The sequence below is a fragment of the Cynocephalus volans genome, chromosome 13 (genome assembly GCF_027409185.1).
Source record: "Cynocephalus volans isolate mCynVol1 chromosome 13, mCynVol1.pri, whole genome shotgun sequence".
Taxonomy (NCBI): domain Eukaryota; kingdom Metazoa; phylum Chordata; class Mammalia; order Dermoptera; family Cynocephalidae; genus Cynocephalus; species Cynocephalus volans.
The window spans coordinates 53250408-53272877 of record NC_084472.1 but is presented as its reverse complement, the minus strand read 5'-3'; the positions used below and the strand labels follow the sequence as shown (position 1 = coordinate 53272877).

Sequence of the window (22470 nt, the reverse complement as noted above, 5' to 3'; positions counted from 1 at the left end):
TGTGTACCGAGAAAACGATACACCAAAATCTGGGAATCCCTAGCTTGTACAGATGGATTCAAGAGAAATAGCACGTGCGATTTTAGACAAAGGGAACAAACACCCAATTAGACCCAAAGGATGAACTTGGAAGCGAACGTATTAGGTGACAAGAAGGAAGGCATGAGAGCAGGAGATGGCCGTTTTGTGAGATGGGTCACACGACGGCAGAGGAGGTAAAGCGCAGAAGAGAAGGCAGAGGGCGATGCAGCTGGAACGCTTCGATGAGTCGATGCACCTGGTTTCCACAGCTAAGTTATCCTCTACCAGCCTGAGGAACCACTTTCCAGAAAAGAGCTAAGAGCAGAGTTCATCTCTTCATTTCAGTCCCTCCATCGTGTTGAAGAGATATCACTCTAAAAGACCAGCAGAAACCGCTGACCCCGGCAGGCAAGACAAAGCACGGAACTGTCCTTACCGGAAGATGGCTGAGGGGCACGTCCACCTGGCCCAGGAAGTCGTCACGTGTCTGTTAAGAAAAAAGCAGAGTTAATGTTTCCATCAATTCACTGAATGTCAACATTTCTTGAAAATGTTTCATTACCCACAGAGCAAAGGCGAAGGGCCTGGCATGGGTGCTGTGGACGAGCAGGCCAGGGGACACAGGTGGCTGGCACCCAGGAGCCCCATTAGCCTGGCTGAGTCTCTGTCCGGTGCCAGCCACCAAATGGTCAGTCATAGAAGAGATAAGGCCACAGAGGGTCTGGAGGCAGGTGGGCCCAGTTTAAAGAAATGTTGGAAACATTTTAACAAGTACTTATTAAGTGCTATAACTAAAAAGCTTCCTGAGAGCTCAGAGTCTAGGGAAAAAGTATACAGCCTAGTCATCGATAAATCTTATAAACTGCATATCATTAAAAGACAAAAACAAAAACCTTTCCAATCCTGTGTTTCAGAATCCATGTTCACGTATCAGGTTCTGCTAATTTTTAGACACACATGGTGTTCCCCTCCCTCCATCTACCACACGGCATGTGAAATTCATCTACCACCCAGGTGAAATTCAGTTGGAGGTGCTCACTGGTCCCATCTCAGACTCTGGGAGTCACCCGGGAAGTCTAATGCAGGTTCAGGGGTCACTAGCCTAGACTTTGGAGTCCGACAGGCCATGTTCATACTATGTCCTGCAGTGACACGGCTTGTGGCCTGGCTTCTACTATTCAGATGACTAGAGGTACAAATCGGGACACAATGACTTGTCACTTTCACATAAAATATGCAGTTACTTTCACTGTACTCCCAACATATAAAAGCTGGAAAGTTCTGTAGATGTAATCAGAACTATCTCACAGCTAGCTTGAGGACATGCCCCAAAGAGAATCCAGACCTTTGAGCTCTGAATCCTGGGCTCTTATTTTCACTCTGCTGGTGAAATTTTCTAATTTTCAGACACTACTTTCCAAATATACTTGAAAAACTTTCTCTTCCATTTAAAATGCAGCAGCAGGTAAATATGAATGAGACTTACTGAAATGATTTGCTTCAGGCTTAGAAACTTCCTTTTAGATGATTTTAAAAATTTGATTAACTGGAAAACCATCTGTCTCCTCTAAACGATGCAGGAAGGATAATCAAAATCAAAGTCACCACTGTTCGGGTGTGCATGAAGAGTGAGACCAGCCCCAATCCTTCTGATAAGGTTTTCATTTATTTTCTCGGCAATATCTGCTGCAACCCAACAGGGAGATGCATAGTCTGGCATAAAATTGAAAGGGAGGTGCCAGTAAATTCTGTATGTTGTAGCAAAAGCAGCAGTCAGCAGAAGGCCTCGGAAGTGCTGATGGCCTCGCTGTCTAGATCGTGGTCCTATCCCCACATCCCCAATGACTCATGCAGATGACAGTTAACACAAGGAGGCAGGGAGCCTGCCTGCTCATTCTCCATTTGCCTGATTTCATTCTAATTTTAAAGTTAGTGCAAATGTCAGTTAACTACTATCAAGAAAAAGGAAATTCACCGAATACTGATCATACACATTGTGCGCCTACCTAACGTGAGTAAGTGGTACTGCCACCTGCCCTTCTCTTCTCCTCCCGCTGCTAATATGTGAAGAAAAAGGACACAGGGCACGATCATCAGACAGAGACTGATTTAGACAAAGCTCTGTTGCATAACCTCATATCTTTGAAAGGCAATTCACGAATCATTAACCTAAGTGCATTTTAGCAAAAATTCACAAAACATCGATGTGCCCATGCTGTTTTGCAAGGAAGACAGATGTTAGAATTCTAAAGATAAAATAATTTAAGCTTTGCCCAGAAGCCCAACGCTAATGGCTACAGCAGCAAATCCTTATGCAGAGATCACTCCACATAGGCTCTTGTCCTTGCAACAACCTCAGGAGGCAGGCACAGTTATTATGCCCATTTTACAGATGGCAAACCTGAGTTGCGTGTGATCTGAGGTTTCTATCTGGGCAGGCTGGTTCCAGAGCCCAGCTCTTAACCAATACTCTGCACAGTATCTCAGTAACTGGTAGGGAAGCGAAGCTGTGTACCAACTCTGGGCTTCTCATGGGATGCCTGCTCCAAACTGTGTGGATGAGAAGGGATTTTGATGACAGCACAGTTTGATTAGACTTTAGGGGGTGCTGTTAAAATGCTCATGTTGTGTGTTTTCTTTAACACTACCTCCTATTCCAACTGTTCCTTCCCTCAAGTGACACAGCTGACCATCCCTGAGGCATGGTAAAGCAGGAAACTTCATTCATACTTTATCAAGTTTTCTCTTTACATTAAAAAAAAATTTCTAAAACAGCTGAAGATGAAGCTACTTCACCATTAAACGAAACAGAAGGCTCTTATTGGTTTACATCAAGGGAGGTGGAAATAAAATTATTTTTTATTTCAAGTATAGAACGGCACATGGTCAAAATGCACTGGCTCAAACCAATGTTTCACCAGTCAATGGAAGAGGTAGTTGGTTGAGAGATTTTGGTTTCAAAACATCCCATTGTTGCCCAAACTACAGAAAGTTCAGGCAATGTAAAATATTTAGGTTAAGGACACTACATTGATTTTTAAAAATGTCTTCAACACCACAGAAGGGACCTAGTCGAGGATCAGAGAGCCTCCTGTGGCTTTAATGTTGAGAGGAAACACTAGAGTGTTGAAGGGACAGCTCTGTTCAATGGTAAGAGAAGTCAGGAGGTAGCTGGTGCTGAGGACACCTATGGGCCCTGGAGGGACAATATTCCAGGCCCTGACAACATCCTTAGGTCGTCTCCACCAGAGCATGACATCTCATACCAACTTATACAAACATTAATCAAATCGATTTTTAATAATTTTCATGACAAAATTATTTCCATCAAGCATCATATTAACCACAAGAACATATGAAAACCAAATTAATTTTCACTCATACAGTGAATACTGGCATTTCCTGCTTGGGGTTTTACCCTAGAAGTCATTACGTAATGACTTCCAAAAAAAATCACATTTAGAATTTAAGACAAATGAAAGAGAAATATAGAGATCTTAGAATATAAACTAAAAGAGTAAAGATAGAGTTTGATAAGATCTTTCTATGCTCCAGAGCAACATAAACACCACAATTCCCTCTACCACCAAGCCAGAAAAGTAACCTCTGCTTTCCCACTAAACTATTTAATGCAACTTCTCTGGCCGCTGCTTCCTTCCACGGCTGCACAGGCCGGCACCAGTACCGATGAGATGTGGGGAAGAGGTATATTTTTAGAGCGCCTTTGGAAGCATGTGCTCTGAATTATCTAAATAATGAATGGCTTGAGTAACTTCTACAGAAGCTTTTAGACCAAATGTTAAAAATACAGTGACTCTTTGACAGCTTTTTGTCTGGGGAGCCACCTGAATGTCATGATAAATTTAGTCTTTCAACCGTGTTTCATTCCTCATTAAAGCGTGAAGCCAGTGCTGTCGCCACAGACAAAGGGAAGGAAGAATATTCTTGTTCCTCCTACTTAGCACACACATCAGCCTCTGTCACGCAGACAGGAGAATGGCTGGCCTCCACCCACACTGGGCATTATAAAATCCACCTTTTCACCACCTGGGTGATGCCTCCTGCTTTTCAAGGTGAATTGATTCAAAATAAAGTTATCTTAATCAAATAACAGTCACGTGGCATTCTACTCAAAGAAAAAAGTGCAACAATGATTTCAACGCTCTCTAAAAGTCACTTCATACACACCAAAACACATAACACAAACAAAACTCAGGTCCTTGTTGATAAAAACACATACAGTTCATTCCTCCAGCTCCTTCGCCATTTAGTTTTTGGTGGTAAGGGATGTACTTCAGCTGCCATTCACTAAAACAGAGTAAGGTGTGTCCTGGAGACACTGGTTCTTATTTATAACAACAAACAAACCCTCCATGTCAACGAGATGTCAGAGCAAGCTCACAGGAAGGCAGGCAGAACTAAACCATGCTGGCTGTATCTGTGATCAGGAAGACCATGTATTTTAAGGGATGCTTTTCTTGAAATTCAGAAAACAAAAACAGAAGGCACAGAGAGGTAGACAGAGCCAAGAACAACTGTGCTGGTAAAGACGACAGCAGCCCTAAACCAGCAGTCTGGCATTAGTCCAGGCACATACCTAGAACCGGGCTGAGAGAAGACACTCCTTTGTGGACTCACAGCAAGTCCAGGTACTCCAGGTATCAGCTGTGACATCAGGGGATAAAATGCACCTGATGTCCCCTCCCTCTGGGAGGGTGGAGGAGTCTCGAGAACACTCAGTTCTCTCTCCCTGCATGTCCCCCCGCCCCACTCCAAATATGACCATCTTCCAGGTACAGGGTCAACCGCGGGCCATAGGAGGTGCAGATTTTGCAACAGGAGCACTAAGACCCAGTACATACCAAGGGTGCCAATGCTGGGAACTTTGGGAACTGGACACAGACTATGAGCAGCACTGCTGAGTGCAGAATCTCTTCCTCCCTAGCCACAGACAGACTGTGTTTCTCCCTTCCAGCACATCTCCACATGGACTCCCACACTGTGTGTGCTCAACTGCCATGGGGGGCTGGGGTCTGCGCAGCTCTGGAAAGACAGTCATCACACAGCACAGTAGCTGATACAAGACACAGGCCTGACTAGAATTCTGCAGGAATACCCAGGGGGAAGTGACTAACTCTGCAAAGGGTCAAGGTCAGCTATGATGTTAGGTGGGACATAATCTTCAAACAGGGTCACAAAGCAGGAGTTTGCAGGAGGGAAGGGAATGATGGCAGCAGAAGCACAAAGCTGAAGCTGCGAGTACTGAGGGAAGGCCTGTCACTGACAAGGGGCCCGATAGGGACTTTGGTAGCAGGGACAGAAGCCGCGTCTGGGCTACAAGGCCCTGTGTGGTTTGCCTGCGTGAGAGGACAGTCTCCTAGGGCAGAGAAGATGCATGAGGATGTTAAACGGAACAAGTGGTGAGGACGGTGTGTCAGAAAGGTCCCCTGCGCACTGGAGGAGAACCGATCAGAGAGAGACCGATCAGAGAGAGACCGTGCTGAAGAGAGAGAAGCCATCCAGCTCAGGTACCACGAAGGTTTGGTGTTTGTTCACAGGCATCCTACTCATGGCTCTTCTCGTCTGCAGGGTGTAGTTCCCTGTGCCATGATCTCAGGGACAGAGATCATGCCTGCGAGTCCTTAGCACAGCGCCCAGCAGCAATCCTCAGGAACCAATTTACTGACTTCATATGGACATAAAGAAACGTGGAAGATGGTGGAGGAAAAAGTCCACTCAAGGGAAGAGGTGAAGATGGGTCACTGCCACCAACTGCTGTGATCCCAGCTGAGTGTAAGGCCAGCTATCCCATCCAGGGGATGGGGGCTACCTGCAGGCACAGGGGGTCACTGGTCTAAACTCTCTGTGATGCTGATGTTCACCCCCTTTATACTCTATATAAAGAGAAGTCTTCTCCTTAGGCTTGGATGGCTAAGTTACAGATCTAGGAGAACTGACTAATCTATGATTTTTGTCTCTTTTTGGAAGAAGAAAGAAGTCAGCTTGTCACCCATACGGGTTCTAGGGCACAGCTGGGCATCTCGGTTTTCTGTTACATCTGCTTCAGAGCTGTCCAGCTGCACAAAAGCTCCCAGGTAAATTGACAGTTTCTGGCAAGACTATTTTTTCTTTGTAAAAAATGCAAATGTAGAAAAACCTTAGGTATAACTGTCATTCCTTATTTTTGTCATTCTTCCACCCTCTCCTTGTGAAAAAGATGTTAATTTCCTGAATATACTAAAAAATGTTAATGAGTATAATCTGCTAAAAAGAAGGTAAACATTCACTTATACTTTACTTGTTATAAAGCAAACGATTTGAGGTTAAAGTTCAAAGTTAATTTAAAGGGGAAATGTGTTAGTGGGTTCCCTTAATGACACAATATTGTTTAATTTTGTGCTTCTGGTTTATGGTACAGTTTAATTTCTCAAGACTTCAGGATAATTTTCTCAGGAAAAGTGTCTCGTTTCTACTCAGGAGAAATTTAAAAGTCAAATTTTCTGCAAGCAATTTTAATAGACTAAATATATATAGGAAAAAAGAGAAAGTAATGATATGCCTAGATCATGTATTTTCTCTCTGGACTTAGCTACCAAAGAATAGACTTTACTAACCTGAAATAATGAATGTCAGACACCGTCAGGAATCAGGCAGTGTCAAGGGATAATCTGTATAGTGGGGAAAAGTGAGGCTAGGTATAGCATAGATTCCATGTCATTTTTATACTGACTGCATTAATACATTTATTGCTACAAGCTCTTCTTCATGCATCTTAAGGCACATGAATCAAGCAGTCCAACTCGTTGCATGGCTGGCCAACGGTTTGGATGTGTAGAACACTGCAAGCCAGCAACAACAGATTACATGGTAACGTAGAAGCAGTGTGGTTTCATTCCTGTAATCTTAATGACTAACGATTCAGAACTAGAAAAATGCAGGTTTATGCATGGGTATTAACTGATTTTTCATAAAAGCCTGTTTCATATTGAAATAGCCTCAATATGAGCTTTCACACCCTCCATAGATCCTTCTAAGTCTCTTTTCTCCACTGGCCATACTTTGGATAAAATTACATCTGAGGTCGGAGGACTTCAAGGAAGTTTGATGGGGCAAAAGCTTCAGCTGTACTTTGGAGAGGACCTCAGACTGCAAAGACTGATAAGCTAATGCGTACAGCCTACCCTGCCATGTGCCAGGCACTGTTATAAGGGGGTTAAGAAAACTTGCCCAACAACAAACCAACAGAGTTACAGTTAATCTATCAGATGGAAAGAACAAATCTATGGTTATTAGATGTGGGAGGGAGAAGGAGAGAGATTGGGTAAGTGACATAAAAAATAAGTACAATTTGTAACAATGAATATGCTAATAAAAAATTTTTTTAAAAATAAAAAAACTTTCCCAAGGTCACAGAACTAGTAGGTGGTAGCCAGAAGGTGAATCCAGGCAGTCTGGCTCCACACTCTTAACCACTAGGTCTGTAACTTCAAGCACCAGGGTCGTAAGGAAAAACATGCACAGGCTCCCTGTCTGTGCTCAGAAAACCCTGGTTTGCTACACTGCTGACTCCACATCCTCTCGGGGGTTACACTTGCCAGATCTGTAGACTCCTAAGGAAATAATCTTGGTATTATTTGTCATGTGCATATACTTTCATATGACCTTCTTTCCTTGTCTACCTTGAAATGAGTAAAGTATAGGCTTGAAGGGAAAAGCAGAACTGGATAGTTTTTGTTCTTTTACTATACCCCACACCTCCCCCGACTATCTTTTAAAGCAGAGCTTTTCAAACTGGAGCATGTGAAGACATTCCAGGGGGCTTGGGCTTGAACAATTTCAAAGAAATCACATTCTAGATACTTCCGTATGTCTTCTCTGAAACTGATCTGCCTGAGGACAGTGTTTGCCTTCCATTGCCTCTCTTTTCCTACCTCCATTTCCTGAATTACAACCACCCCTTTTCCAAAGAAAGGTGTACTTCTCGCCCTTCCTGAACCTTACTGCAGTCCATTCTGCTGGGTATAAAAATCTCTGGAGGACAAACGAAGGGACAGTTTGAAAATGCACAGCTCCAGAGGGAGCAAAGAGAGTTGAGAGGACAAGAAGGAGACACTACCTTCCCTCCACCCTCAGTGACAGTCTCCTGGAATGACAATGTATCACGTATCCACCATCCATCCATCCATCCACCCACCGGATTTTCCTGTTTATTTGACTTAAATGAAGTCAGATTTTTTTTCCCCCCTGAAAGAAAATAAGCCTGATATGGCTGGTTGCTTTAACAATAAGGACTGGTTTTGTTAATTCAATTTTATGGCAGGTATTTTTTCCATAAAATGAGCTGTATCTGCAAACACAAGACTATATTTAAAGCACCCACGTAATATTCAGCATACTCGAAATTACATCTTTTGCAACTACTGTACTAATAACTTATTGAGCTTCTGATAAATTATAGATGCCAACTTGCCAACTTAAAAAATGTGTGAGAAACAGTTTATCAAAATTCTTCAGGAGGTCCACTAAGCAAAAATGTTTAGATTATCATTTAAAAACTTAAAATTTATCATAAAGTCAGGCCATTAACAAGGTTCTTATTAAAAAGCTTCCCTCAAAACTCATTAAGTATGTAAAGCTTCCTCCTCTCAGGGTACAAGTTGTTAGAAGGCAGCAATGGAAAATAAAAATTCCTCCTTTCCACATATATAATGTTGGTGACAGAGTCTGGAGAGGAAAACTTCAAAGCATTGTGAAAAACTAAGTGACTGTATATATCTTGAAAGCGCACCATTTAACATAAGGATTCCCCAGGATCTAGAGAAACTTACATTCATTTGATTTCAGATTCTAGCGGGTGCTAGTTTAGGCACAGAGTATGGGCCGCCTGCTACTCCCTACAATCTACGGGGGACACCCTGTGAAACAAGGCCCAACTCCTTCTTCTGGTCTCTTCAGGACAGAATGACAACAGGTACCTGAGCAGAATGAGCAGGACTGAGGTGTGGCCTTCTCCAGAGGACCTCAGCCTGATTGAACATTAGAATCACCAAAGTTCTAAAAACCCCTGGCACACAGTCCTCCCCTCAGTTATGTTTCTGACGGAGGGGCTCATATACAGAAAGCTTTCAAAGCTCTCCAGCGAATTCTAACTTGTGGCCAGGGATGACAACTGCTGAGGAAACCTCTCAGTTTTCCTTGTCCACAAAAGAGAAACTAATTACCTGTTAAACTGGCAACTGATATTAAACTGCAGTCTCTGAAACCATCAAATAGCTGGTTTCCCTCCTGCTCTGCTCCCTTCATTTGCATCTCTGCTGTTCTCCCAAATGAGAAATAGCCGGACCCATTTACACACATTGGTAAAAATAACTGCACAGACCCAGAATGCGGATGACGTGGGGGAGGGAGTGCATTTTCGGCTTCCCTGGTTTGGAACCCTACCCTCTGGCCTGATAGGGCTGGGATATTAATAGGAATACAACTCACAGGTGCATAGACAAAGCGCAGGGATTTCACTAGTCACGGCCAAGGGATATCTGCCTGCCACTCTAATACTGCGGCTAAAAAGACAAATCCTATTTCAAAATAGAATCAGAGAATGTGATCCTTAGGAGACACCCCAGAAGCCATCTAGCACAACAAACATCTGAGACTCGTATCTCTCCCTGTTGCTGTCACCCGGCTCAGTTCTGGACATCTTCAGTGACGGGGAGCTCACTACCTGCTGGGGCAGTAGAAAGGGGATGAGTTTGGATGCACATATGGCTAGTTTAAAATCCCAAGTCCACCTAGAAGTAGATGAATAACCAAAGGCAATTTCCTTATTCACTGCCAAAGGTCAATCTCCTCAGCCATATAGTGAGGATAAAAACAACTTTACCTTGTACAGTAATTAATATCAAATGGAACTAGTAGATTCAATAAGTGTTATCTCCAATCAGGGTTTCTCAAAGTTGGCACCATGACCATTTGGGGCTGGATAATTCTTTGCTGTAGGGGGCTGTCCTATGCTTTGTAAGGAGTTTAAAGGCATCTCTGGCCTCTGCCCACTAGATAAAAGTAGCAGCTCTTGTCCCTTAGTCTCATCAATAAAAAATGTCTCCAGGCATTGTCAAATGTCCCTGTGGGGGGAAGGGGGAGGTGGCAAAACTGTTCCCAGTTGAGAACTACTTTCCTCCCCCTACTCTGGAAGGTGTTCGTTCTATCTTTGGGAAATTCTGTAAAATTGTTCTAGTAATCAGGTGTTCATTTTTCTTTAACTCCCACCCTCTTGAAGCATCAGGGAAAAATGAGTAAAGAAGCTTCCGTAACTAGAAAGGGGCAGGGCTGGGAACTGAACGACTCTCTCTTACTATAACACTTAAGAGTCATTATTTTCTACTATGTTTGTTCTTAGGGGCTGATTGGTCTCACAGGACAGGACGGCTTAATTACTTATTTGAAGAAAGTTGTCCTTATTCTCCAGCTGGTTTTCCTCCCGCCCCCAGAGTACTTTAAAAAAAAAAAAAAAAAAAAAAAAAAGATCTGCAAGTAAAGCTCCATGCACAAGACTATCTCCTAATTAGTAAAACAAGAGTATGTGACATAGTTCACTATGTGGCTGCCAGGAAAATCCCTGAGAAACCGAGACTAAAGGCTGAACTCCTTGCCTGAGTCGTGTTTAAAATCAACAGTGGAAGCTACAGTTTCCAGAACAAGGAGCCATGCTGAATAGGACTATGACGGGGAGCACACAGTGGGGCTGGTAGCAAAGTCAGGAGGACCCAGGAACCCAGGAGAGGGAATGTCAGCGTGCTTTAGATGAAAATCACAGAGAAGAAAAGTGCCCCGAATCACTCCCTTCAATGTCCTATGGAAAGTCTCCAACAATCAAACCACCACAGATAATGAGAACTAGCATACATACTAGGTATCAAACTCTTACTCTATGTCTCAAAACACAAAATAAGTCTGGGAGAAAAAAGTTCAGTTCGTCACTTGTGACTTTTTCCAAGAATCACCAGGGACTGCAACTCAAGCTCCCAGGCTTGTAAGAAGCGGACATACATCCAGGCTGACTGGAAACCCACAGGATGGGGCAGCAAGGCCTAGAGCAGGGCTGCCAGCGCAACAGTGAGTGCCTACTTATGTTCTGCACCTGATGCCTTCTCCTGCCTCACTCTAGTCCCAGCCATGAAGCCCACATGTGATATAATGGGGGCCCCATGCTGATGGATGACTCAAATGGAAGGGACGCGGAAAGCACCATCTCTGAGCAGCGCACTGTCTCGATGCACGTGCTCTAAACCACAGGAGTGCACATGAGGTCTGCCAGAACAAAGAGACCTCTGCACTGGGCATGGCTCAGGAACTAACTAAACTGGATGACCTTGGGCATCAAGGCTTCCTTGGACCAGGTTGCATATCTGGAAAATGGGGCTAAGACCAATTGTACTTGCTATTTCAAAAATGGTTACACACCTTGGATGTCAGTACATGTGGAAGGCTTGTGAAAGTTACTAGTGAGTGTTTATTAAGCTACTGTTAGAGAATATTTTAAATTGACCCTTGAGAAATAGGAGGAGTAGTGGGTCCCTGCCAAGACTGGCCAACTGGAAAGCACACAGCTATTTTCAGAAACCTGGTGGTTCGGTTAGTCTGGTCTACAAAGAAATTCTCTTGTACTACAGAGTTCAGCAAATATACACTGAGACAACTTGTTCTATCCTGTGAGAGCAAAATATATGAAAGAGCTTTAAAAAATGGAATGGAGTGTTATAAGTTAACAACCCTTAAAAAATATATATATATATGGGCCAGCCCCGGTGGTGCACTCGGGAGGGTATGGTGCCGATAGTGCCTACGCCGCAGGTTCGGATCCTATATAGGGATGGCCGGTGCGCTCGCTGGGTGAGCCTGGTGCAGACAATACCAAGCCAAGGGTTACAATCCCCTTATCGGTCAAAAATAAATAAATAAATAAATAAATAAAATGTAATATAAGGACCAAGATGCAAGACTAAATAAAACTAAAAAACTTGGTCTAAACTTCAAGTGGGGACACTCAGGATTTTAGAAATGGTCTCTCTGTTCTTTTCCTTCTTTAAAAGATGATTTGGTGGGAGGCTGTTTACCAATTTACGAACAAGTTACATTCAAGAGTCCATTTATGTGTATGCTGTTTGGAACATTAGACTTATAATCCTGAAGAAAATTGTATCACATACAGGGATCCCTAGGCTAGACTATAGAAGCTTATGAAATCTACAAAGTAATGGGGCACCAACTGGGGAGCTTAGCAAATACCACCATCAGCTAGGGCAACAGGGACATGATGAGCCCCCTCTCGCCCTTCCAAGTACACACTGGTGGGCACCTCTAGATCACTTGTGGGAACCACAGGGCAATGACTGAGAGCAGAGGTGAATTACCACTGGAGTTGGGCTTGGGGCCAGGGCAAGGTTTCTTGATCATCTTAAATATTAATGAGAATTCTGCATTCCACTTACAATGTTTTGATGGCTTATTTTAATATAAGAGTTATAACCTTTGCACAAAAATGAGTAGAACTAAGGCTTCTACTTAGTTCAGTAATTCAGGATTATCTCTCATGTTTTTATCCTATGATTCAGAGACACTAGCTTGAAAAGCACAGGCTTCCGCAACTACCGCAGCTCACAAGTAGTCCGTAGTGTATTACTCTTTCTGATTTTCTTTCCAGAGAGGTACTCTACAGAATAACAATTTAATTTACCTCTCAGGTGCCATATTCAAGGCCTTATGCTATTTTTATACATGAGTTTAGACCATACATACTCGTAATTTCATGACTCTAGTAATAATACACTAGATTATACACTATGATTCCCACCTTAGAGATGCTCAGAGAGGTTAGGGAGCTTGCTCGGGGTCACACACAGAGTAGTGGAATGGTTCTGCCAAGGTCCCTGCGGAGCTCCTTACAACTAACAGAGCCCAGCATACACTGGAATTCAGTGATACTACACTGAACTGAGCTGGGACTGTTTGACTACCATGCCCCAAAAAACTCCAGAATGACCTCTACAGCCAGCATTCTTTTGTTCTCCTTCCTGGAAGACAGTGAGGACTGAGCACCTGTGAAAGGTAGTCCCAAGAGTGTGGCTCTGTAGTCTGACTTCAGTGCAACCACCAGACCTGCACCTCGTTGGATGTTGAGTTGATGCAGTTACTTAACCTCTGTAGACCTCAATTTCCTTATCTGCAAAGTGGGGGAAATGATGATACTGAGAAGTATCTAGGAAGATGAGAGACACCTGTGTAAGGAAAGAACCTGGGAGAGGATCAGTGCACTAGACGGGAGGTGGTATCAGACCCAAATACATTCCCCAATGGGACAGGGTGCTGTAAAAATTTCCATTTAAGCTGGGGGTAGTAACCCTCCTAACTAGTTGCACAACACAATTTTTATTTGATATTTAATATATTTTCTCAAGAAATGGAAAAGAAAATATTTGTCAGTAGAAAGTTGTTCAAAAAGTTAATAAAATATTTCTAAGAAACATCTATCTACAGAAGCTTTTGCTTAACCAAAAAAAAGCACACCATTTTAATCATATGCAAACATAATTGAGAATGTACTGAAGGATGACATTCAGCTGTGAGTAATCAGAAACTCCCACAATCTGCATGACATAAGGACGATGCTTATTCTCACATGGAAAGACGGTGTCAGAGCAGTCACTGCACAATGCAGTAGAGAAACCAACACCCATGTGGTTCTTTGTGACTGCACCACTGCAGCTCTCATGGCGGACTCAGGAACATGTAAGCCATTACCAGTATTAACAGAACAAGGCATATACTGTACTATAGGCTTTATCTGAGTATGATCTAGAGAAGAGGGAGTCAGACTAACAAAATTCTTCCAACCCTGACAGTATGAATTAGCTACCTGATGGACAAATGAGGGCTTCCAGGAAAGTCCAAACTGTGGATGGATATTTGAGATGAAGCTTGTGAAGATATCTGAAGAAGCCTAAACCTTTGAGAAAATAGAAGCCCAGCAGATGGTGGTATTTTGAGGATACTCTTGATTGGCAGGGTAAAGCATCAGGAATATAGGCAGAAAGCAAATGTCCATGAAGTCCCTTCGTATCTGTCCATACAGCTGTATTGTGGGGCCAAAACCTGATGGATGAATGACTTCTTCAGTCCTGCCTTCCAACTTGCAGACAAGCAAGGCTACTGGTGAATTCTAACATGGAAATATAAAGGGAATCAATTCTAGAAAATTTAGTTCACAACATTACCCATGTTGACATAACCCAATCCAGGAGGGCCATCTCCATTCTTAATTTTATTTTCCTATCACAAATCTCCTTCGTAAATCAAAGTCTATCATCCATATGCCAGCCAAAAAGAATGAAAAAGAGAAAATAATAGTAATTCTTGTGAGACTATAGTGTATGATAAATTTGGCATACAAAATTGATTTCAACTACTTATTAGCAAAGACAGTAAAATATGGCTCTCCTGAGCAAAAATAAGAAAGATATTCTCATAAGAAAGGAAGGTGGACTATATATAATAGATAAAAGATATCCAATACCTGCCAAAGAATGCCAGTAGGAAACTCCCAAATACAAAATTATCATTTTTCAATGTCCCCTTATTTGACAACTTAAAAAAATGTAAAAATTAAACCTGCTTCCATATCAGAAATATACTTCGATTCACCCATGGATTCAACAGACTTCAAAACGGAGAGACAAAAATTATAACTGATTGAAGGAAGAAGACACTACCTATGAATATCTCTGTACTACTGCATAAAGAGTACTTACAGAATAATCTCACCTCAGTGTTCATTTATGAAAGTAAGAGGTAGAAACACCTAGTGCAGAGATACACTTTAAGAATGTGGCACTGATAAAGGCAATGCACGTTTACAACTTTATAACATTTCCTTCACATTATAAATTTTCTGGAGCAATATACACGAATTAGTTTTTACCAGGCTCTCCCATATTTCTTACATTTACACAACTTCTCTCCAGTGTGAATTTCACATAAACTATACATTGAAAAACAGTTGTTAAAATTGAAAACTTTCCCTATTCTTTATAGTTGCAGGGTTTCTATCCAATGTGCATTTTCATTATGTGGTATTGTAAAGATGTAGGTCAACCAAAGGCATTGCCACTCTCCTTATGTTTGTAAGGTTTATCTTCAGTGTGCACTCTCAGGTGTCCTCGAAAAGCTCTGTGGAAAGTGAGGCTTTCTCACAGTTCTTGCATTACAGGGTTTTGCTCCAGCATGCATTCTTTCACGTATTTGAATGTAACTGGCACAACTGAAGGCTATACCATGTTTTTACATTCATAGTTTTCTTTCTAGGGTGAGTTCATGTGCTAGCAAACCTAGAGGGATACTCAAGGTCTTCCCACGTTGTTTACATTCATACTGTGTTTCTGCAGTGTGATTCCTTTCATGTCTGAGTGGATTGGCAGTCATGCAAGAGACAGCCATCAGGACCACGAGGGTGCCAGCGGAGAAAATAAAACCAGCACCCTGTGGACAGCAGAGGAGGAAGGGGGAGGAAACGGGCCTCCACGAAGGCACCAGTCCATCCATCCGCACTGACACTGCTCGCTTCCAAGACTTCTTACCAAGTAAGATAATATGTGTCCTTATTTTTTAAGCCAACAAAAGGGGGGGAAATGGCAGTAATGGAGGGTTTCCCACATTCCGTACATTTATAGGGCTTATCTGCAGCATGAGCCCTTTCATGTGTCTGAACAGTGGTGATAACTGGAGTCTTTTCCACATTTTTTTACACTCATAGAGTTTCTCCCCAGCGTGAGTTCTTTTAAGTATTTTAAACCAACAGGAAATGTGTAGCTTTTCCCACACCATTTACATTCATAGCATTTCTGTGCAGTGTGAGTCATATGATGTATCTGAGCAGAATACATGTATTTGAGGCTTTCTCACATTCCTAACATCTGTGAGGCTTTTCTTCAGTATGGGTCTTTTTATGTCTTTGAGCAAAGGTGTGATACAGGAAGGCTTTTCTACGTTTTCTTTACATCCATACGGTCTCTCTCCAACGGGAGTTCTTCCATGCATTTGGAAAGATTGTTGACAACTGACGACTTTCCCCCATTTCTTACATTCACAGAATATTTCTCCACTGCAAATTCTCTCATGTTTTTTAAAAGATGAAGATAAATGAAGGGTTTCCCACACTCCTTACCTTTATATGGCTTCTCTCCATTTTCCTAAGACTTACACGGTTTGTGCCCTGTGTGAGATCTGACGTGCCTATTAAGGAATAAGTGAGCAATGAAGACTTTTCCACACACACCTGAGATTTTCCCCCTTAGTTTTTGTACCTCAAAGTTCTGATCTTTCTGGTTTTTTCCTACTGAGTTCAGGTTCCTGAAGGTTTCCCACAGCATATCTCTGCAGAGTTTTTTCTGCAAAGGATTCAGCAAAGCCTACTCCTCTTGGATGAAGTTCACAGCTACATCCTCAAAGGCCACTGAGTCCATTTCCCAGCTTTGGGGTGTCCCAGTGTCCCCCGTATGGCTCTCTGGAAAGAGCAGGGCACAGCATGACAGAGGCTGCAGCAGAACCAACTGAGCACTCTGGTAGCAGAGACCCCACCCCAAGTACGAGGGTGAAAGAAAACTATTTTTCTTTTTAGGCATCAATCTGAGGGGAAAAAAGTATCCTGACAGCCAAGAAACATATCAAAGTTATTCATGTCAGTCAAGCTCAGTTTTTATGTCTCTCTCCCTGCAAAGGGGACTGAAGACAAAAGATGACACATGGACAGAGGCACTGATGTGGTACCTTCTCAAGTCACTTATCATGCTGTATGCACATGGTGCGAGAACAAGCAGCAGCTTTGTGTGGGAGGAATCCTCTTTTGTACCCCTGAAATTTTAATAAAACAGACTCATAAACTCCAGAAGGATTATTGTTCAAATTGTGAACGAACTGTGTTCAAACGCAGGCCTCTTGTAACCTCATCACATGAGGTGTGGGTATATGTAATGTACATACTACCGTTTAGAAGCAAAGGTAGATGCAAACATTCTAGTGATTTGATTAAAGATAATATTTAGGAGGCAACTGTCATCAATTCAATGTTAACGGCTAAGTAATCTTGACTCATGTTGTGAATCGTTACTTGCTATTGTCAGCAACTTCATTTATTTATTTAATTTTGCTTTTTACTGGAAGAAATGTGTTATGCTGTAATTCAAGAAGTCAAGGGGATAAAAATACAGGGAGACATTGTCATATAAAATGTAATTTAGGAGCCTGTTCTAAATCCAAGGTGAAATGGTATCCCAAGAAATGTTTAACTTGTCATCATGTGTCTGTCCAAAGGGACCAGACAGAACAGTGTTTGATTACTTTGGGCGGTGCACTAAAGAAAGCCAATAAACGCACCCAGCCCACAAGCATTCTTTATTCAAAGGTGAAAAGGGGGAGGAAGAAGGAAAAGACAAACTTTAAGGCAATGTCCTAAATACTCCACATGCATTTTTCACTTAATCCCTGTAATAACCCTGAGGTAGATAGCATCGTTAGCTCTACTTTGAATATCACAAAAGCGTGGTTTAGAAAAGTTAAGTAACATGCTCAACTCACACTGTGACTAGGGCCAATCACGTGTGGAAGATCCAGGATTCAACCTCAGGCTTTCTCCTGCCTTTCTATACTGCCACTGCCGATGTAGCTAAGATAACCAGTGGCCGGAAACAAGCTGAACATCGGGCATCCCTGGACTACTGTCAATACCATTCACTGCAACTCAGAGAAATTCAGGTTCCCTTAAAACATATACAGAAAAAATAACTGTTTTTCTCTTTCAAAGGAATACTTCTGTAATTTACACTAAGATAAGTGGCATTCGTGTGGACAGATTGAACGAGCATATATTCAAGTTATCCAAAAATGATATAACATACTATAATAGATTGATCTACTGTAAACATAAGTTTCCTTGATTTTATTCTCATTCTGTCACTGATTTAGGTGATTCTAATCATACTTATCATAGACACATTATCTTTGAACTGTTTCCCTTCAAGGATCTTAATTGCTATTTCATTGGAGAAAGAGGAACTGAAGACTAGACAGTGGCATCTTTAAAGCACAAGAGGAAAGAATAAACACAGCAAGGCGCGCTTGCAGGAAAAGGCTTGGAGACAGTGAGTGATTATGGACTGGGAAGTAGTCTAGTGGTGGGCTGGGAGGATCGTCTCCCAAATCTCTCCCCAGTCAAATGCTCCAGCACACAGAGCTGCGCGTGCTGAGAGAAGGGGTTCGGGGGCTTGGATGCTCACCCTTGGTACCACTTTCTGGCTCTCAGGATTTAACACAATCTTTTTCTTATGACTCCTTTTACATGTACGTGTCTTCCCTTTCACCAAAACCATAGTGACCTCAGGGCAGGCAGAGTCTTATGTATCTTTGTATCTCCCACAGTGCTTAGCAACAGCACCAACATATATTATGTGCTCGAAAATCACCCAATTTAATGTCATGGTGAAAAGACCCTTGTAGGACAGAATCTAAATGTCTTGGCTCTCTCTTCTATAAGCCAACCCACAGTTATCAAAAACGGGGCAGAGTAGGCTGAATAATGGCCTGCAAAGATATCAGATCCTAAGCCCTGGAACCTGTAAATAGAAAACCTTTCTTTTTTCTATGAGGAAAAAATGTCTTTGTGATTAAATTAAGGATCTTGAAATGGGGAGCTATTCTGGATTAGCCAGGTGGGCCCTAAATGCAGCCATAAGTGTCTTTATAAGAAAAAATTAAGTGGGTTTGACACAGACAGGAGAGGAGGCAACGTGATCACAGAGGCAGAGACTGGAGTGATGCCACATTAAGGAGTGGTGGCAGTCACCTGAGCTGAAAGAGGCAAGTAACGCCCTGAAGACATCCTGATTTCAGTCACTGACACTGATTCTACACTGGCCTCCAGAACTGTGAGAGAATCAATATCTGCTGTTTTAAGCCAAGTTGGTAGTAGCTTGTTACAGAAGCCTTAGGAAACTCACACACAGGCAAAGGCCAATCCAAAAACCTGTTTTAGGAGGAAAAGAACCAGAGGGCAGGGTGTTAGATACCTTGCCCCTGGACCAACCAGGAAGCTCTTGTGAGACTAAACTGCATTGGGCAATCCCGTTCTAACCCAACACCTTCCTAACTAACAGTGTCTTGAGGTTCCATATAAACCTTTCTCCTGGGTACAGCCAAAAATAAAAATGCTATTCACAATCAAACTCAAATTCTGCAAGAGATATAAGGAGACTGTCTGAAGGTCTGTCCCCAAATTATTTCACAAGTGACTCATGATTCCAGTCTGGTGGCACACACGATAAATTTACACTATCTTGCTCAAATGCTTTTGTTTTGTGCTCACACCCTGGGAGTAGCTCTCTTCCTGGAAAAACAAAGATTGCAAAAGCAAAAATGGAATATTTCATTCATCAAACCAAACTCATTTAAAAGTCTGTTTAAAACAATTATTTCTTCCTTCCCTCCTCCCCAATAAAACCTGAAGTATTATGAAGAGAATCTCCAACAACTGCCAGGAATTTCTTCTAAAAATTCCTCCCTAGTTTTATTTGCCTGCCTTGAGTGCCCAGGTACAGCTGCAGATGGCTATATAACTATTTATATGGAATTCCATTACTATTGTCTTTTCTCACAGTTATTGTATATGACCATGAAGCTCAATACTGTAATACCCCTCAGCATGATACTGAGTTCCTCAAATTGTGCTTTCTGAGGTTACACGATAACTGAGATATTGTAAATATTAAAGTTTTAAAATTCCACTTGAACTGTTTTTCTTAAAGCTCACAGCAGCTTTATTCCTAATTGCTGAAACTTGGAAGCAACCAAGAATCCTCCAGTAGGTGACTGACTAAAACTGTGGTACACTCAGGTGATGGAATATTATTCAGTGCTGAGGAGAAATGAGCTACCAAGCCGTATGAAGACATGGGGGAAACTTAAATTCATATTACTAAATGAAAGAGGTCAATCTGAAAAGTCTAAATATTGTATGATTCCAACTATACAATATTCTGGAAAAGGCAAAAGTACAGAGACAATAAAAAAGATCAGTGATTGCCAGAGGCTAGGGGGGTGGGAGGCAGAGCACAGAGGATTTTTAGGGCAGTGAAACTACTCTGTATCATACGATGATGGTAAACACATGTCATTTTACCTTTGCCCAAACCCACAGAATGCATAACAGCAAGAGTGAACCCTAATATAAACTATGGACTTTGGGTAATAATGCTGTCACTGTAGGTTCATCAATTGTAACAAATGCACCACTCTAATGGGGGCATTGATAATGGGGATACCGCGCACGGGTGGGGGCAAGGGGTATATGGGAAATCTCTATACCTTCTGTTCAACTTTGCTGTGAACCTAAAACTGCTCCAAAAAAATAAAATCTATTTAAGATAAAAACAAACAAAACACTCCACTGGCCATGCAAATACTTGAAAGTTTTGTTGTGGCTGCTGTGTTGTTGTTATTGTTGGTTTAATGCACCCTAAATTATGGAAACCATTAGTTAAAAACACAAATATGCGATGTGAAAATCACTTCAACTGCTTTTACCTATGATCTAAAAAAATGAATGGAAAAAAAATCAACCTAGTCTGGCAGTTTAACAGAATGCATATAATAATGAGAACAGCCCAGAAAAACAAGTACTCACTGCACTGAAATCACCTTTCTACAGTTGCTGATTTCTGAAAGAGCAACGATTTCTGTTCATTTCAGAAGTGCCATATTTTTATTTAGACACTTCTTAGGAAATCTGTGTGAACAGCTGCTTGGTTAAAAAATAAGACAGTGGATTTGGAGCCACTGAGAGAAAGTGCTTCCCCCTACTCCAGATGCAAATCATTCTAAAAAAAAAAGTGGATACCAAAATTATTCAATGCCAAACCAAATTCAATAGTCTTGATGAGAAGTCACACCATGAATTATGAAAATTTTCTCATGTATCTTGGTTATCTAAATTACGCAAAAACTATTTCTAGAAGGTGGTGGAAAGAGGAATTCTTCAACTTATCTTGGGAGAAAGCAGCAAGCAGGAAGTGTGGTGCACATTTTCGTGATACCGATTCATTATGTGCTAATGTGAAGGTTGGTATAAAGGTTAGAGTAAGATGGGTGTTCATGGCACTGAAGACGAATGGTATGTGAAAAACTTCCTAGGGCTGGCTGGTTAGCTCAGGTGCTTAGAGCATGGTGTTGGTAACACCAAGGTCAAGGGTTTGGATCCCTGTACTGGCCAGCTGTGCGTGTGCACACACGCACACACGAAAGAAAAAAAGAAAAACTTCCTAATATCAAATTTCCTTAGAGTAAATAGAGATCTTATAAACAAATCCTGAGAACCCATTATTATGCACTAGAAAATATATGAGTCAAAGGTAATAAGATGTTTTGCAAAAACTAGGTTATGTTAATTAAAACCTTAAACAATGGCATAAATAAAAAGCCATTTATTATTACATGATCACAGCACATGGCTGATGTATTCTTAAGAAGAGCTTTATTGTACACAACCTGGGTTATTAAAATTACTGTGCCTTTTAACAGCAGTGAAGCACATGATAATTATCCGATATGCAACAGTTGATGTCTTCTTGATATTCCAAAGGGGGATTTGTTACTATTTTTAAAGATAATTTGTTTTTTAAATTAAAAACTAGCTGAACTGGTGCATTAACTACACTGGCAGTGATTTCGCCAAGAACACAAGCCATTTCTCATCCTGGCTTCATAAAATCATTTTATTAAGAAATGCAATCCAACAGTTAATGAAGAGTCCAAGGATACAATTATTCCCCCAACTAAAAAAAACAAATCCATTCATGGCATATTCCAGGTAATCACTGATCCATCTTGCTCTCGTTAAGTATAATTTTTCATTTGTTGAGCAAGTTTCTCTGAACCAATAATTTCAAATTCCTGGACATTACCTAGTTGAATATGATACAACCCAGGAAAATGATTTGAGAGAAAAATATTACTTTAAGTACATCCTGTCTCAAAGACAGGTTAATATATTTTGGGCTCTCAGTAAACTAAATTCATAGAAGAGAGCAAAAAAATTACATTGTTGTCTATTCATGTGTCTTTAAGTACTCTATGGATAAAAAGATGTCACCTTCTAAGCTGAATTCTATTTAACAGGCATTTCTTTATTAAAGGACACTGTATGTAATCTAAGCAACAACCACATAATATAAACGTTAAGGACTTTACATTCCATATAATTATTTGTACTAAAAAGAACGTATCATATAGTCATTCATTCAACGTTTAATAAGAATTTAAACATATATAAAACATTGTATTAGACCACAAGGGGAGGAGAAAACATATAAAACCATCCTTGGCCTCACAGGAGCTAAGAGAAAAGGATGT

The 22470-nt window shown here is 41.5% G+C and overlaps 1 protein-coding gene across 8 annotated transcripts in view; it reads right to left on the bottom strand.

Annotated features, from left to right (window-relative positions):
• The window catches only part of NEDD4L (NEDD4 like E3 ubiquitin protein ligase), a 139365-nt gene that overhangs the window by 73874 nt on the left and 43021 nt on the right, over positions 1-22470 (bottom strand). For all 8 annotated transcript variants that reach the window (XM_063076566.1, XM_063076565.1, XM_063076567.1 and 5 more), the window contains one exon: positions 458-508. Coding sequence is in view for 4 of the 8 variants with exons in the window: in XM_063076560.1 (XP_062932630.1) it covers positions 458-508 (51 nt within the window). In the remaining 4 variants the exon portion in view is untranslated. The remainder of the gene's footprint in view (positions 1-457; positions 509-22470) is intronic.